At 39.3% G+C, this 17,644-nt stretch overlaps 1 protein-coding gene across 1 annotated transcript; it reads left to right on the top strand.

The window, feature by feature from the left end:
* Positions 1–343: 343 nt before the first annotated feature.
* Positions 344–16,380, top strand: cpn1 (carboxypeptidase N, polypeptide 1). Its single transcript, XM_023268304.3, has 9 exons — positions 344–757; positions 3,282–3,478; positions 5,060–5,215; positions 9,784–9,960; positions 10,081–10,192; positions 13,259–13,398; positions 14,080–14,179; positions 15,562–15,680; positions 15,919–16,380. Exons 1-9 carry the CDS (start codon positions 523–525, stop codon positions 16,027–16,029), a joined length of 1,347 nt encoding a protein of 448 aa, XP_023124072.2. The 5' UTR covers positions 344–522; the 3' UTR covers positions 16,030–16,380.
* The last annotated feature ends 1,264 nt before the right edge of the window (positions 16,381–17,644 follow it).

The following is a 17,644-nucleotide window of genomic DNA, read 5'->3' as shown; positions in this document are numbered from 1 at the left end:
TGGATGATTGAGGGCTGCAGGGGTTGGGGAAAGCAGTGCCGTGGAAACAACCCCTCTTTCCCAGGAAAGGGAGCACAGAACACGAAGTTAGACACAAAGAAAGGGATAGAAAATGAGTGTCTCAGAGACAGAAAGAAATTCAGATTGTGTGTGCAGAGAGCCCAGGGGGGAACTACTTGAAGCAGAAGAAGCATTCGAAAGCACTAATAAAGCAAGTAGCATGTACTTGACAAGGACCCAAAGGGAAAGAGAGGGAGAGAAGCAGCTGTTGGAGGAGGAGAGTGAGACAAAGAAGGAGCGGGGGGCTGTCCTTACTTGCTCTTCACTGTGAGGACTGTATGTGGGAGGAGGCAGAGCTGGAGAAAGAAGGGGTACAAGAAAGGAAAAGAGCAAGCAGGGACTGAGCAGTATGTTTAGTGTGTAAAGAGGCAAATCCATCTGCTACTGAGTGTTTTGTATAGTTGTGTAGGCAGCCTCTTCACCGGCCTCTCCTGTGCTGCACAACCTGGGCTGAGGGGGACCATGCAGCAGTGGTGGACTCTTCCCTGGCTCTGTGCTCTCCTGCTGGGGCTGATGGGAGTCCGGGTGTCCGGCTCAGACTTCCAGCATCACCGGTATGAGGACATGGTACGAGCCCTGTTTGCAGTGCAGAGCGAATGCCCCTACATCACACGCATATACAGCATCGGGCGCAGCGTGGAGGGGCGCCACCTCTATGTGCTGGAGTTCAGTGATAACCCGGGCATCCATGAAGCATGTGAGTAACACCTGATTCATTGTTTGACCAGTGGAGAGAAAAAAAATGTTGGGTGGGTTTTATTATGTAAATGAAAAGTGTGTTAAATCAAGCTGCATGTTGCAAAGACTAGGGAGTTATTCATAAAGAGTGCAGCAGCTGAATTCCGACTTGATAAACAAACTTGGCACAATGATCTAGTGGTGCAGCAAATGCATTTTAATGGACTGTGTGTGATTTCAAATGCATAGGCCATGTCACTGGCTGCTCATTTGTTCAGTACTTCTCGCTCCTGGGAGTGAGAACATAGCTGGCAGGAGACAGAGCAGTCTGTGGGGGCTCTGGTTTTGTCCCGAGGAGATGAAATGCAAGCTTTTTTGGCTTTTTGAAGCTGAATCACTGTGTGGCTCAACAGTGGAGACAAAAAAACAAGGAGAGATCCCAAGCTGGCTCCTTTGCAAAACATCGGTGACCGTAAGCTGTGGAAAATCCAAATTGAAAAAGTAAAGGCAAAAGTGAAAGAAATGAGTCAACATCTGTGATTCATTTCAATTTTTTTTGCCATCCAACCACTGACAAAGTGCGGGGTGTTATTCAAAGCTGAGCAGATGACAGAGAGGTTCACTTTGAGTCAACAAAGCTTTAACCCTGAACCCACTATTTCAAAAGCTCTGCTTGTTCCCCCCCCCCCTCCTCTCCTAACCACTCAGTCGGCTCTTCAGGTGTTTATTTTGCATATCGCTTGCAAATTGAAAACCATCACCTCATTATGTCTGATGTTTGCATTGGAAATGAGCCAAACGGTTATATCATATGTAGGTGATCTGGAAGATTTTTCCATTCTTGCAATTTGAATAGGAGAAAAAAAACGGACGACTACAGGGAATGCTTTTTTGGCTGTGGCTGAGCTTGCATTTTTTTTTTTTTTTTTTTTTTTTTTTTTTGGTCTTTGCACACGTAGGGGCTTCCTTCAGTAGAATAGAAGGATGTGTGCCTTTCTGTTGCAAGGTGACCAAGGGTGAAAAACAGGAACTGTACACTTCACGAGGGGGGGAGTGACCTGAGGTCTTGTCTGGGTCAACTCTCCTGTACCCTTTAGGAAGTTCATGTCTTTCACATGCTGCTGAGTGTGTTTAAAGCTGCACACTAGAGCCAACAGTGTTTTCTGAACTCAAGGCCAGTTGGCGCCGTGTTAAAGAAAAGGAGGTGAATTGCAGTGGCCAAGCTGCCATTTGGATGCCTGAAGCAATTAGTGAAGGAGGTTGATAAATTTGGAAGTATCCACTTGACCTCACAATAGCCAACCCTTCCAAAAAAAGCCAACAATTTACTTTTTCTTTTGAACGACAGAAGTGCAAACTATTACAAAATGAAGAGCTGCGGTTTCGATGCAAAATCACGTTCAGCTGTAGCCAGTGTTCAGCAGTAGCTAAAGTTTGGGGGTTTCTATCAGCACTGCAGCAGTGATTAATGGAGGGACCCGTGGGAGGAGCCAACTCTATACAGAGAGGGAGACCGTTTGGATTGGTGGCTCGGCCAATCAGTGACGGATGCCCATGAGAATGCCACATGACCTTCCCCAAATCATTTGTAATCACACTCACACTCATCAGAAAATATGCTTATCAGGAAATTGCAGTTATGCAAAACGCGATCACAATGTTCCTCCTTGAAATAAAAGGCCAATAAACAAATAGGAGTAGTTTTGCTGCTACATCCTCACTCAGTCTAACATGACCAGTAGCTCACTGTAGCGATTGTTAGACAACTCCACGTTGAAGTCACATTAGAATCAATACAAATTATTTTGTGGATCCAGAAAGAGGTGTTTGACATATTGTTTTAAAGTTTAGCAAGTTAACCAAGTGAAATGTATCTGACAGTGTGGATAGAAAGAAATCAATATAGCTCTGCAGCCTCCTTTTGTCTCTGCTTGAGGCCGATAACACAACACATTTAAATCTGCAATGGATTATTAGTGGCTGAATTGCATTGTGGGTATAGGTGATAAGTTTTGAAAAGGAAAAGCAATGCATACTAAAAAAAGTGATGATATATCTGGCATTTAAAAAAAGAATAGTGGGTCTGGCAGTGTTTTCACAGAGTCTTAAATCCATTGATATTGCAGTGTAATTGACTTGCCACCATTATACTATATTTAACATTTAATACATAAAGATTTCAGTGGTTTCATCACAAAAGTGCAAGAAGTAAACACAGCTACCTTACTTGTCTCACTCAAAATGCTGACCAGAAGCTGTTGACCAAATTTACATCCTGCAACATTATGAAACTCATTGAAAAATGAGTAAAAAATAAGCACTGAAACATGAAAAAGACAGCGTAGCTAAGGAGCCTACAGTATTCCTATATGGTGAGTGCTCTCATATATATATATATATATATATATATATATATATATATATATATATATATATATATATATATATGCTCACTCAGGCAGTCATTTTAAATGTCACGCTTGGCAGCTCTACGGGGCTTTTTAACCTCTTGCCCTCCTTCCACTTCTCCACTTCCCCCCCAGTGGAGCCCGAGTTCAAGTACGTGGGCAACATGCACGGCAACGAGGTGCTCGGCCGGGAGCTTCTCATTAAGTTCTCACAGTTCCTGTGCGAGGAGTATCGGGCCGGAAACCAGCGGATCATGAGACTGATCCATGACACGCGCATCCACATCCTGCCCTCCATGAACCCTGATGGCTATGAGGTGGCTGCCAGACAGGTAATGTACACCCCGACATGCTTTTACGTGCCAAAAGACTGAAAAAAACAGAGAAAATCCCCCACAGGGGACACCTCTGGCTGTTTTCTTAAGCAGTCATCCCCCACTTATGGAGAAAAAATGTCTACATTTTTCTCTGATTATGCTCTCGCCAGTAGAAATATTAGAAATGTTGAAGTCACTGAGTGAAATGAAACACCTACAAGTTAAATCAACACATTTGAGTCTTTTTTAATGTGTGCGTGACTAAGGGAAGCAACAAAGAGTCACTAATGCTGCAAATGTCTGTAATAACCCCATCTATCAGCTCCCTGCTAAAGCCCCCAGCTTTCCATCAGGGTTAATTATGGACCATGAAACAACAATCACATGCAACCTTCACCAACACAAACACATGCACGTGCACACAGCCTCTCTGAGACTAATTATATATCCTGAAGCGACCGGTCGCACATGACAGTCCCTCTCTGCCGCTCAGACGACACATGCGCGCTGCACTGTAATTTGTTGCATCAACAGATGTTTGGGTGCAGCAGCATCTGGACAACAATGGCGAGGCTGTTTCATTTTCCAGCATCCTGGATGACATAGTGTTAGCCACAGGTACTAATTTCACTTTTGAAGAAAAGCAAAAACAAAACAGAAAGTCTTTTCATGCCCGTGACATCAGAAAATGTTTAGAGTTCCAGTGTCATTCAGTTCTGTCAGTTGGCTTACAGTGACATACTGTGAATCCCAGATGACAGTATTTTTGAACGAAGGTGTTTGTTTTCTGAATATGCTGCTGTCACGTCAAAGAAGAGCATCTTTATAAAGATGGAAGCAAAACATTGTTAAAGTGCCACTCAAAGATTTAAGGTCTCTTTAACAAACGCAAACAAAAAGGGAAATCACAAGACCCTTTAACAAGTTGATGTTTAGCAGGAATAATATTTGCTGTCCTAGTTTAGAATGTGCAAAAGTGTGCAAACATTTGCCAATTTGCATATGCAAAAGTAAAGCTGAAATAAATGGAAAGTCATCGGTTCTGCAGGTACTTGATCATAAACAAAAGTTTAGAAAAAAATTAAATTTTGTTCTGATAATGACAAAAGATGCAAAGCTGAGGGATCATCAAACTCTTCGGGATTCATTCTACAGAGAACTTCAATGTCTAAACCAACTTAAGACATTTCCCTGAAAGCACAAATATAAAGCCCTTAAGTATATAAAAATCATTCACTATTGTGTCAGACATGCAATATTAAAAGCCTTTTATTGTGACGGGAACTCAGCCTGTGTCTTGGATTTTTTGTTTGCATCGTCTTCACATGTTTTAAAGTCCTTTGGGAAGGATATTAATAAATCATTGTGACTTAAATGCTTCGACCAAGAAGAATCTCTCGGAAAATATTTTACTGTTGTTGCCTTATGTATGGCCCCTGCAGGTTGGGGAATAATAAGTCAGTTTTCCTCTACTGCTTCCAGGCGATCATAGCGTGAAATCTCATGTCAGAAGCCAAAATCATTCAATCACTCCTAAACTAAGGTCACCCTGAAAAAGCCTGACATTTTTTTTTTTTTTTGTCTGTGGGTTAACAGGGTCCTGAGTTCAACGGCTACCTGGTAGGTCGAGGAAACTCCAGAGAAATCGATCTGAACCGCAACTTTCCGGACCTGAACGCCCTCATGTACTACTATGAGAAAACCAGCGGGCGAAACCACCACCTGCCACTGCCGGACAACTGGGAGCATCAGGTCAGTGCTACTGGATACACACCGAGGAAACTGTGCGTCAAGTCTCTGAGCAAAATGTGAATATATGAGTGCAAGTCTATGTGGGTCAGAGTCGGAGTGAGGAAGATGGATGAGCACATTTCTCATGCTTGTGTGAGCACTGTTTGAATATGGAGCTGAATAATGAGCAACTGGAACAGAGCTCCCTAGGTATCTTGGCTTTAGCTTTGTTGACATGAAGAAATTGGTTCGGATCAGATTCCGGTACCAGTTTCGCTTCAGCTAAATGAATAGAAAATGTTCATAAATTCAAACAGTAAGTGGCAAATCCCTCGAAAGGGTGTCTGTTTCATGCTGCGAATGCTTGTGTGCTTTTACAGTCTGACGTCTGGCGTTTGGATGGATGTGTTTGCTTGTGTTACTCGAGAGCTTATATGTCCACGTATAAACTGTGCTTTTCTTCACCGGGATCAGATGGAGGTCACTCACAGGTGGGCAAAATGGCAGCTTCACTCTTTCCAGCTCAAACTGGAGCAGAAGAATCTTCAAAAATAGGTCCAAGATCCAAATTTTATCCAAGATACTGTCCGAAGTGTGCTTTTTTTGTGTGTGTTTTACATGCAGGAGCTCACTAAAGGCTTATAAAAGTGAGGAACAGAGCTGCTTTACTGCGTTCTCACTCCAGAAGTCATAACACCTGATAAGATATATGCTCTGTATATGAAAATTTTCAGCCTCAGCCTAAACATTTTTGTCTCTTCGTCACCACCATGAGAAGTTGAGCTGACCTGCTCTTGGGCCTCAGAATGTAACTGTTACCTGCTACCCTGAGGTACTGGCTGACTCTCTGCATAGCTTACAAACCTGGGATTTCATTCAAAATCATGTGCTTGTTGCCAAGTCAGTCAAAAGCACTGGCACTTTCCCCCCCTTTTTTAAAATAATAGCTACTTTTACCCCCTCACTCTTTTCCAAGGGGGTAGTGAAAAACTAAAGAGGCCCTGGTTGTGGTTATTTTTCTCACCTCACTCCGAGACTATTGAAACCCACTCCACTTACACAGGGAATAAACTGTGGCTCAATATTTCAGAGTAAATAGCATGGTTGAGAATGGCTGTGGGAGAGACATGGCTTGGTTCTGGCTGATTGAACGGCCTATTTTAAGTCACTGAAGTGTAAAACGAACAGAAGAGGGAAATATGAGAGTGTGTGCTGTCAAACTATTGCTAACAGTCTGCCAAGGAGTACATTGTAAGTATTAAGGTCAGATCCTCGGGGGTGTCTCATCTACAGTCGTCTTATCTCCATACAGACACTGAAAGGGCTTCTGTTCGTGATTAGCTCCTTGAGATTTTCTTCTATATTGGTTTGTCTGTTTGAGGACATTAAATATTATTACTGCAGGATATTGTAACATTTCTGCAAACATAATGAAAAACATCCCTCCCCTACCTCTTATCGGTAATATAAAGGTCGCATTATTAAAGGTCCCATTATGTGGCCCTTTTCAGCAAATTAATGAAAGTGTCACATCTCCCCTGAATATGTCATTCGGTTTTTCAGCTCAAAATATTGCAAAGATGGTTCCTTTCACCATGACTATAAAACCCCTGGTTTTAACAGGCTGTTTCAGTGTTCAGCCCCCTTCAGGAAGAAGACTATCTCTGCATCTGTGATTGATAGTGCAGAACAAAGAGAAGAATGGCAGTAGTAAGCATCTTTATATTTTCTCAGGCATTGTTTTACACTTCGAAGTCTATAAAACATGCAAAACACGATAAAGACAGATTTTCACCATATTAATGTAATGCGGCTTTTGAATGTTTAAATATATTATGTGGAAGCTTCTGTGTTGTTTCAGTTTAATTTTAAGAACCAGGAATCAACCAAATATAAGCTACACCCCAGATGTGAGTATATACTAGTATATCTGCTGACAGTCAGACACAGAGGGGGTTTTCCAGGAGGGGTTTATACATCATGCCAAATACACACAGCAATGCATATTACAAAGCTGCAGCTGAGTCTGTTTGCTTTTGGATGTAGTCAGTACAGGAATCCCAAATCTTAGCCAATTTACAACGAGTCAGGCAAGAAGAACATAATGTTCTTGATGAAAAGACAGGAAACTGTATCAGGGACGGATACTCTAAAAAAGGAAGGAAAGATTGATTTCTCTTTTCTCAAAATAAACCCTTGACTGTTACTGTTCTTCGCTTCAGAGCTCAACTCATTTTAGTACTGTTTCTTTTTACATTTCAATATATTATTCCCATGTAAAGTGAAAAGCATTTTATTAATATTTTTTTTCCTATTTGCTTGGCTTTAATTGAAAATGTGTTGGGGAACCAAAACGCTGAATCCTTCCATCTGGGGGCTGGTGAGCTCCCCACATGACTGCCTCCTGACAGGGAAACACAAAAGAGTAACTGTGTCACTGTTACAGCTACTTCATTCATGCTGGTCAGGATTACATTTTCACTGACTACATGAAGCCACAAGCCCTGTGTTCGCCTGCAGGCCCAGCCATGCTGCATTTACCGGCAGAGCCAAGTCATTCATTCGGAGGAATGAGTGTAATGAAAAATCGTCCCTTTTTCCTTCATCCTGGAGCAATGCTGCACATAACATGGCAAAATAAGACAGCAGAAATGTGAGAAAATATGCTTTGGGCCTGTAGGATAAACCTTAATACCTATATTTTAGCTTGCTGACAAATACAGAGGTGTAGGGATGCCCAGGGTGTTACTGTTTTTATTCTCAAATCTGATAACAAGCAATAAAAAAGCCAACTATCATAATTTTCATAAATGCTGTTTATATTGCATTTTTCTGAACAATGTTACATTCATGAAAATAAAAAAAGTAGAATCCACGACCAAAAGATCAAACTATACGAGCCCAGGGAAAGTAAAAACTGTAAAATCAATAAAACCCAATAAATAGTAATCAAAAGTGCAAATGAAAACATGCATCAAACTGTCTCACAAGCTTTCACAAAGAAGAAAGGTTAAAGAAGAGATTGGCAAAAAGCTGGAGATTTAGTGAGTTTAGAAGGCAGGGAGTTTCAGAGCACTAAGGATCTAATTGCAAAAGCCTGATTACTGTTTATCACAAACAGTGATTTTATTTTTTATTGTTAACTCCACGACGGAATCCGTTTTTTTAAGAAAAGTGTTCTGCCTCCAGCATACAGCAGAGTTTGTTCTTTTAGTATTAACAGCCTCTGAAATAAAAGCCCACCATGAAGCAGACCTATCCACTAACTATTGATTGAGAATATCCCTGATTCAGTGTGAAAATTAACTTCAAATTGTCTAAATGATCTGCAATGTGTGAATGGGACAGCATGCTCTGCAGTTATCTGAGTCTTATAGCACAAAGGCATGAATGCGTGTCCTTCATTTGTAACCCTACACCGTGGCGACAGCTTTAACTTCAAAGGATGCACCGGTTGGTGTATATAAAGATCCACAGATGATAAATACCTGCCAACACCCAAAACAGAAATGCTGCTTCTTGGTTACAGCCACTGTGTTCAAGGTCACTGATCGGACTGATTATTCTTAAACAGCCAGACTGTGTTTATTGTCCTACATATCGTATTCAAGGAGAGGTATTACTCTTTGTCTCCAAACATGATATACGGCTGAGCACGTGTGATGATAGTTAGCATTGACAGGGAAAATAAATTACAGCCCAAAGTGGAATTTAAAGGTTTAAGATGTCTGCACTGGGGATGCCATCTGGCTAAGGCTCAACCTACTTCGTGCAGAATTAGATGAATTAATTAACAAGAAATAGGCCTTATGTAACCTTAAAAACAGTCGTGGGTGTGCAATCAAATGTTACTGTTGTTTGCATATTGTAGATTTTCCACCAAAGTAACTGCCGTGTTTCCATCTTAGCCGCTTTTCTTAGCTCTTAGCTCAATCTTGTAAAAGCATACTTCCCTTAAATGCCTCACAAACAGAAAAGGAGGATTCTTTAACCACATACTAACCATGTCTGGTTCATTTAGAGGCCAGATAAAATGAGATAAGGATAAGGGGAAGGGTGGAGAATCTTGAGAAAGATTTTTTGCCTAATGATTAACCTGCATGCCTTACAGTGAATAAGAGAGAGAAAATATGTGCATATGGCAAAGCAGAGAAAACTAGTATTTGTCCAGATAACCAGCCAAACAGAGGAGCCTGTGGTTTGGAGTAAAAAGAAAACCAGATGTCAGTCCGCTGATGTTGTTTGGAATAAGTCTGGGGTGAAGTGAAGACAGTTTGTAATGCTTAAGTATAAGTTAACAGACAATATTCAGGCAGTTTGACAGGCTGTTAAATGACATTGGCTCACATATTTTAAGGAATTGGAAAGAATCAATGAACTGAATGTGGATGAAATACATCAAAGGATTTTACAAACATAAATTGTACATTTGATGGAGAACTTCCTATGAAAACTGCACTGCAAAAAGTAGTTACGTTAGTGTGCCTGTGTCTGCATTAATACATAAAAAGATCCATGTATCTTGTGCAGTGTCCTCCAACCCCAAGACTTACTTTCTTTTCAACTTTCTCCCTGAACATCCTCCCCAGGTCGAACCAGAGACTTTGGCGGTCATTAAATGGATGCAAAACTACAACTTTGTTCTGTCAGCGAATCTCCACGGAGGAGCTGTGGTGGCCAATTACCCCTTCGACAAGTCAAGAGACCCCCGCATCCGAGGAAGAACCACTTATGCAGCCACTCCAGATGACAAAATCTTCAGAAAGGTGTGCAAGCTGATTAAAAATTCTCTCCAGATGTTACACACGTTTGATCTCATCGCTATCTGTTGAGTGCATTAAAACATGTGGATGTGTGAGCCCATGTGTGTTCGTGTGTGACGACAGTTGGCGAGGACCTACTCGTACGCTCACAGCTGGATGCACAAAGGCTGGAACTGCGGAGACTTCTTTGATGAGGGCATCACCAATGGAGCCAGCTGGTACTCTCTGTCCAAAGGTATCCAAATCTAAAGGCTCAAGAAACCCCTCTGTAATTATGAAAACTTATCATCTTTACAGATACTTTTCCTGAGTTTGGCGCTGTACAGCTGGGTCACCAAATCAACCACATGGGGGGAAACTCATTAGCAACGTTCAATGGTGTATCAAGTTATCTTTACATTATTACTGCAACTGAATTTCATGATTTAATATGTTTTGTTAAAGCTGGCTATTATAGGTTTTCAATTCCAACAAAGCAACTTAAACTACATATATTGAATATCTTTTTGGCCTTCTGCCTGTTGTGATTTAACATCTAGACTTGTATAATGCTTTCTATATATGCACTACACTAATGAGTTGACCCATGATAAAAATAATTTTCTTTATATGACACATTTAAAATCAGGAATTTACACAGTGCTTTGACCAACATTGTGACAGCAGGACACCCAGAAGGCAACAATTTAGATAAAGTTAAAACAAAAACACTGTGCAGTATGCCAGTATTAATAAATTAAGTAAAATAACTGAGGCAATAAGACCTAAATAGTCAAGTCAAATCACCATTATTTATGTGTCACATTTCAACAGCTGTGTTTTCCAGCAGAAAAATAGAATGGCATTGCAAAATCACCGAACAAATTTAAATATTAAGGTTAAATCCTTCCTCATAATAATATATAAACTACAAATCTGCTTGACTAAAGCAATGATTGCTTCCATCTGTTCAATCAGCTTGTAACCATAAATTAAAATTTAAGTCAGTGTTTTGTGCTTAAAGTGTGACTATAAGTAACTTAAAATGTTTACTAAGCCTAACTGGTATGAACCCACTCATTGCTGCAACTGGTCCATTGTAAACGACTTGGAAAATATAGGTTTTCTTAATAGAAATGCTAATTGATTTGTGCCTCCAGAGAAGCATTGATCTCCAATATTCCAGCTTGCACCAGCACACAATGTAAACACTGAGTCAGTAAAAGAGATGGAAGTATGTAGCACAACCCAGATATAGCCACAGCTGATGAACACAGGTCAACTACCTGAATGTGAAGAACCACAAAGCACAACCCCACTGTAACTCTGACTCACTACCACCTCGTACAAAACGGATTGTTCCCCGTTTACATGCAAAGCTGCCATGTGCTGAAGGACGTCCATTATCATCCCAAAGAAAGACAAGGCCACCTGCGTAAATGATGGAAGGCGCTGGCATTAACTTCAGCATGAATGAAATGCTTTCACTGGCCTGCAAGGCACGCTGTCCCAGTGTCGTCATGACATCGCCTCTGTTGCCTTTAACCTCTTCACCTCCTCCACACTAACAGCTGCACTCAGCGACCCTCCAGTTTAACTCAGCTCTGAAAATGACCATTAACCACCATCAGAAGGCAGTTTACCACAGACAGGGGACTAAAACTGCCATGGACAACCTTAAAGACTGTCAGTGGTGAGGACTTTTGAGATTTTAGTAAAGCTGGAGAGGTGAATCATGAGGCTCAGCTGTCTCCAACACCACAGTAGTTTATTCTTATTCTTTATTCTTACATTTAAGTCTACAGAAATGTTTTCTCTGCTGACTAATTAAACTAACACTGAATGCATGTTTTCATCATCCATCCTCTGCCTTTTCTGTGTTGTTTGGCAATCTGACTACACTTTTGAGCCAAAAGAAAAGGAAATACAGCAGAAATCGCTTATACAGAACTCCCCTCAGTCATCCTATTAGTGGCCCAAAACCTCAAAAATACTTTTAAAGTAAAACAACTAGCCACGGCAAATCAAGTTGATCAGAGTGATAATCTTTATCCTGTCGTCACTAAATGGTTTAATGAGTATGAAAATGTGAATTCTCAGTCACTAAAGCTCAACCAAATTGAACACCTGTGGGGGATTTTGATTACATTAGATAGTGCTCTGCACAGCATCATCTAGAAACCAAATAAGGGAATATGTGTTGGAAAAATGCTGCTCCATGCTCCTGCAGTAGTGTTCCAGAAATGTGGAGAATCAAAACTAAGGTGTATTGAGGCTGTTCTGGACACATGTGGTGGCCCAGCAACTTGCTAAGACACTTTATACTGACTTTTCCTTTAATTTGTCACCCATTTGAACATGCGTGTTGCTGGCTTAACAACCTTTTTAACTCTCTAACTGATATTTCACTGTCTATTCAGTAAACTTTCATCCATTAAGTATCGCATTTTATGTTATGACATAGTTTCGTCTTCACCTGATGCACTTATTTTATCATGTAAATGACTTAAATGTCTCATCTAAACAACAGATTTACTTTCCTCCAGTATGAAACTAAAAACAATCAATATTATAGCTTTATTTTGCTGTTAGTGTCTTCCAGGGGGGTTAGGATTAATACAATTTTCTCAACAAGCAAATTAGGAGCTATACAAGCTTTGGCACCAACAGCAAACTCCTCCTCCTCCCCTGTTTGGTTTACGGGTTGGGAACCTTCATCTTAAGATTTTGATGAATACATACAGTAATATTTTGCCACGGAGTTCCTGGAAGCTGCAAAACACCAAGTTCTACAAACTGCCTGGGCATGTATTCAATTTGGGCTGGGATAATCTGTAAGTGCAGCAGAAACAATACTCACAGTCTTTGATGTGTAAGTCCTGGTCTGGGCTGGTCTGGATTCTTCTTTGGAATGTTCTTGGTTGAGTAATGCAAGTCTTTGAATTGGATGAAAACACCCACAGTTTCATTTAGTAGGGGCATGTCATGTTTATTTTAACAGCTACTTTTTGCTCCAAGTGTTATGTCATGGTCTGTGAGGTTACCCTTGAACCTTCCCTCCCAATGCCGGCCTCATATGCATTTGGTCTTTGATGGAAAGTAGGGTGGTATTGTAAAATTTTGCAAAGCTACCCAACCTAAAAAGTCCATCTAAAGGGTTATGAGGGAAATAAATCTCATTCTCACTCATGAATCACTCATTAAAACTCTCTTTACAAGGCCAACTGGGGTCAATTTTAACCACTTTAGATTCAGAAAAAAGGCATACTGTTGCACATCAATGCATTCATTTTAAATTTCAAACATACTGTGTGTGTTTCAGGCATGCAGGACTTCAACTACCTGTACACAAACTGCTTCGAGATCACTCTGGAGCTGAGCTGCGATAAGTTTCCTCCGGCGTCAGCGCTGCCCAGAGAATGGCTGGGCAACCGAGAAGCCCTGGTTTCATACCTGGAACAGGTCAGAATGCACGTACACACTCACAGTTTGGCAAATTACAGCTATGTAAATAAAGTATTTCAATTTTACAACTTAATGCACACATACACACACAGAGCTACACACAAAAACCCCAACTGCCAAGAGTCAGGAGTCTAATACTTTGGCTTCTTGTAAACATTGGCAGGGGTTTCCAGGATAAAGTGAGCAGCGTGAAATTCGGTGTAATGCAAGTAAACTGACTTTTACCTTTGCGTCACGCCTGAAAAGAAGCTTTGTTGTGAAGACAAAGTGTCCTTCAGCTGACAGAGATAAAAAAAAAAAAAAAAGAAGATATTTTGCCACTAACAGTGTTTCTGGAGCCAGAAGAGAGGGATCGAGGAGGCATGTCTCCACAGCACTGATTAAACAAACCAAACTGTAGACACTGCTCTGGTTTTGCTTTTTCCTGCATGTCTGTTAAAGCCTGCTGAGACTGAGGAAGGTCACTCAGGTCTCAGATTTTGGAAAACAGCTTCGGAAATAACATCTATGACCTGATATGACTTGCAATCAATGCTGTGTTCTGTTGCAACACTAAAAAGCACAGCAATTTCTTCATGTAGCTCAAATATTTTCCACTTTTCTTTTAGCTCAGGAACTTTAGGGTGTCATGCCATGGGAAAAAAGGGAATACTAACTCAAATCTTTCTCCTTTTTTAGGTGCATCATGGGATAAAAGGCATGGTGTATGATGAGAACAACAACCCAATTGGAAACGCTGAAATCTCAGTCTCTGGCATCAACCACGATGTGACCAGCGGTAAGAGTCCCTGAGAATACAAAAATGATTTTACTCTTTATTCTCTTCATCCCCTGACTCCAGAGTGGAAAAGGTATGCAAGTTAGATTTGTGGAAAATGATCTGCCTCTTGAAGAGCGTCTGTTATTATTCATTCCAAAGAGAGATAAGGCCATCTGCATGAATGATGGCAGGGACTGACATTAAACCCAGCAAGAGCTACCTTGACTGTCCAGGAACTGTTGGAAAAATTTTATATTTTGGAGTGAAAATCGGCAGTTCTTTGCACATCTTGGCAAAAAGACTCTAAAGACTGTGGGGGAAATAGCTGAATTTTACTACATTATCAAACTGAGACAAGCGATGCAGTCAATCCTCACACTGGAATGGAACAAGACCTCCTCTACTGGTCTGTGATGGAAATGCTCTTAACAAAACAGGACTGGGCTGCCAGTGGAATCACAATGTGAGGGATAACTTCCTTAAACAGTATTCATTTTTCACAGTTTGGTCAGTATTTGTACAATACTTCTGTCACTGGAATAGGAAATGCACTCTTAAGGTGCATTTTTACATTGACTTTTTTTTTCACAAAGTTACTTTTGTAATGTTGAATACAATCTTCTTTTTTTTTAAATGTCAATTTTTTCCCTATGGTTGTTGTCAAGGCAGTAAATATGCCTTGTGTTAACTTTAGGTACTTGAGTAAATAAAATCCTTTGAATCCTGTGAATTAAGGACAAGTCTGAGGTATTTGAATTACTTAACCGTATTTGATAGAGAAATATTGCTCAATTGTAATTGTATTTTGTAAAATCGTACAGCAAAAAACTCCCTACTTTATTTGTATATTAAGATTTTAAAAACCTGCAAATGAACACATGAAATATGATGTTTTGTTATACAGTAAACTGAATAATGTAGCAGTGTATAAAACCACTGTGATCTGGTAAAACATTAATATATTGTTCGCATTATTGCATTACTAATAAACATCTAAATTAATATTAAATAATTTTATGACTCGAACAGAAGGCAGTTTTTCAGAATAGTGTGTATAGTGTGTACTTTTACTTTTACACAAAGTACATTTTTACTGATAATACATGCTTTCATTATTAGAAATACTGTTATTGTTATATTGTTTTTATAAATACTTGCCTTGGGAATCAATAAAGTATTTCTATTCTATTCTATTCTATTCTATTCTATTCTATTCTATTCTATTCTATTCTATTCTATTCTATTCTTTACTTTTAGTGTTTTGGATTATGTTCTGGAGTATGTTAATCATATTTCTGCTTTTGCTTCAGGAATAGGTTGTGCAAAACAGTAATATTTAAAAGAGACGAATTGAATGCATCAGCTCTTCATGCTTTTGAAATATTTTTGTGCTTCTCCAGGAGTGGACGGCGACTATTTCAGACTTCTGCTACCAGGAACCTACACTGTGACAGCCTCTGCACCAGGTTACCTCCCGTCTACCAGCACCGTCACAGTGGGACCGGCTGAGGCCATACAGGTTTGTCTCTTAGCCTATAGCTAGGAAATAGATGCATATGTTGAATGCATGTGAGGAATTTGAACAATTTGCCATCCAATGTACTTTTCAGAAGAAAACTCAGGCCACAAATCATCCAGATGTGCTTTTCCAGAACCAGATGAAGCTTGTGATAAATGTTGATGTGTGTTCTCATGGGTTGTAAATATGCTCAGTCACACTTTAAAAAAAAAACAAACCAAATGTCTTCTCTTTACAGCTTCATTTTTACTTGAAAACAGCACCGAAACAAAACCTGAAAGGAAAGCCCCACCACGGAAAGAAGAACCTCTCGTCTCCCAAGGCTCCCTTAAAGCTCGGCCCGAGATGAGACATGGACAATAAACTGAGACATCACACAAACACACGTACACCGAAGATTTCACACAAAACACACACTCGCATACACGTACAAATTATGGAAATGAAAAATGACCATAATGTACCTTTGTAGTCCTAGGGTTCTATATGTCAAACCTTTCTGTTTGTCGATAAAAATAAACTGTATAAACTATGTGTCTGTGTTAAGAAATTGGTGCAAACCTGGTGTATTTATGTAACAGTGTCGATTTATATGAACACAGCTACCCTGTATTTGTAAAGGACTTTTTTTTTTTTTTGCTTTGATTACTATAATTTGATGACAGCTGAAAGTGGAAATAAAAGAATGTTTTTACTGTCATTATTTGCCAGCTCTGTACACTGTACTTCTCCTTTTTCCCCTCTTGTTGTTCTTTAAGGCACTTGAAAACGAATAAGAATAATTTTTCCAAACCGTTTTTTTAATGGTGTTTTCATTGTAATATAAAAAAGGCAGATACAAAATATCAGATCCAAACAACAAAATAAGAAAAAATCAACAGATTAACAAAAATAAATAAAACATGAAACTAAACAAAACCTTTTAATGCATTCTATGGTGGTCATATTGTTTTGAACTAGACATCAATTATCATGTTTAGTCGCTTAAAGAATCTCTTACAGACTGTCTTTTAACAGAAAGAAATAACTCAAAGCCCACAAATAGTAACTGGAAGTTGAGGAACCCACAGCCAGACATTTCCATTTGTTAAACTAAATGAAACACTATGTTTATGAGATAATTAACCCCTTTATCCTGATCCAAAAGAAATAAAATGGTTGCTGGAACTGACTGTCAATTCATCAAGAAAACAGCAGAAAAAAAAAGAGTAAAACAGAAAGAACATCACTGAAGATGTAAAGCAGAATCGTAGTTCTAGTTCAAATTTAAACAACAAATACTCTTGTAAAACTTTTATTGCTATGTGGAATTCCAAGCTTCAAACTATAGCAAAACCTTGACGCTAAACGTTAAATACAATGTTTTCCTATCTAACATTTGCATCTTTCTTATTTTATATATAAACATAGAGCATTGTGTTTTTAAATGCAATACAATGAATAAAAGAAAATTAATGCTCCTGTTGGCCTCATTTATGGGCACCAAATATTGTTTCTTTGTCTGAAAAAAAATCCAAAAATTCAGCAAAAAAATTCCCCAAATTTCTGAAAATTTGCAAAACCTTCAGGAAGAAAATTCCAATAATTCCTTAAAAGTTTCACTTAAAAATTTTATTTTAAAAAAATCCTCCAAATTTGGCAAGAAAATTCTTTTAAATATTTTCAAAAAATGAGTAAAAATCTTCCAAAAAAAATCCTAAAAATACCTAAGTGATTACATATATATCAGTAAAAATTCTAATATTCTCTTAAGAACATTCACATAAAAATCAACCAAACAACATTTCTTTTTTTTTCCACCAAAAAATGTTCAAAAATTTACCAGAAATGTTGAAAATGTGGACATCAGAAGTTTCACTGTGAAAATGTATTTTTTTTCCCCCACATTTTCAAACTTTAAAATGGGTCAATTTTGACCAGCAGGACGACGTGAGGGTTAATATTGCATAGATGTACTGAGCACA

The sequence above is a fragment of the Amphiprion ocellaris genome, chromosome 18 (assembly GCF_022539595.1).
Source record: "Amphiprion ocellaris isolate individual 3 ecotype Okinawa chromosome 18, ASM2253959v1, whole genome shotgun sequence".
Classification (NCBI taxonomy): Eukaryota; Metazoa; Chordata; class Actinopteri; family Pomacentridae; genus Amphiprion; species Amphiprion ocellaris.
This window is presented reverse-complemented; position numbering and strand designations above follow the sequence as displayed.

Coding starts and splice junctions, on each gene's coding strand:
- cpn1 (XM_023268304.3), top strand. CDS start 523: ATGCAGCAGTGGTGGACTCTTCCCTGGCTCTGTGCTCTCCTGCTGGGG. Junction 758..3,281: donor CCCGGGCATCCATGAAGCAT/GTGAGTAACACC, acceptor CTTCCCCCCCAG/TGGAGCCCGAGTTCAAGTAC. Junction 5,216..9,783: donor CGGACAACTGGGAGCATCAG/GTCAGTGCTACT, acceptor CATCCTCCCCAG/GTCGAACCAGAGACTTTGGC.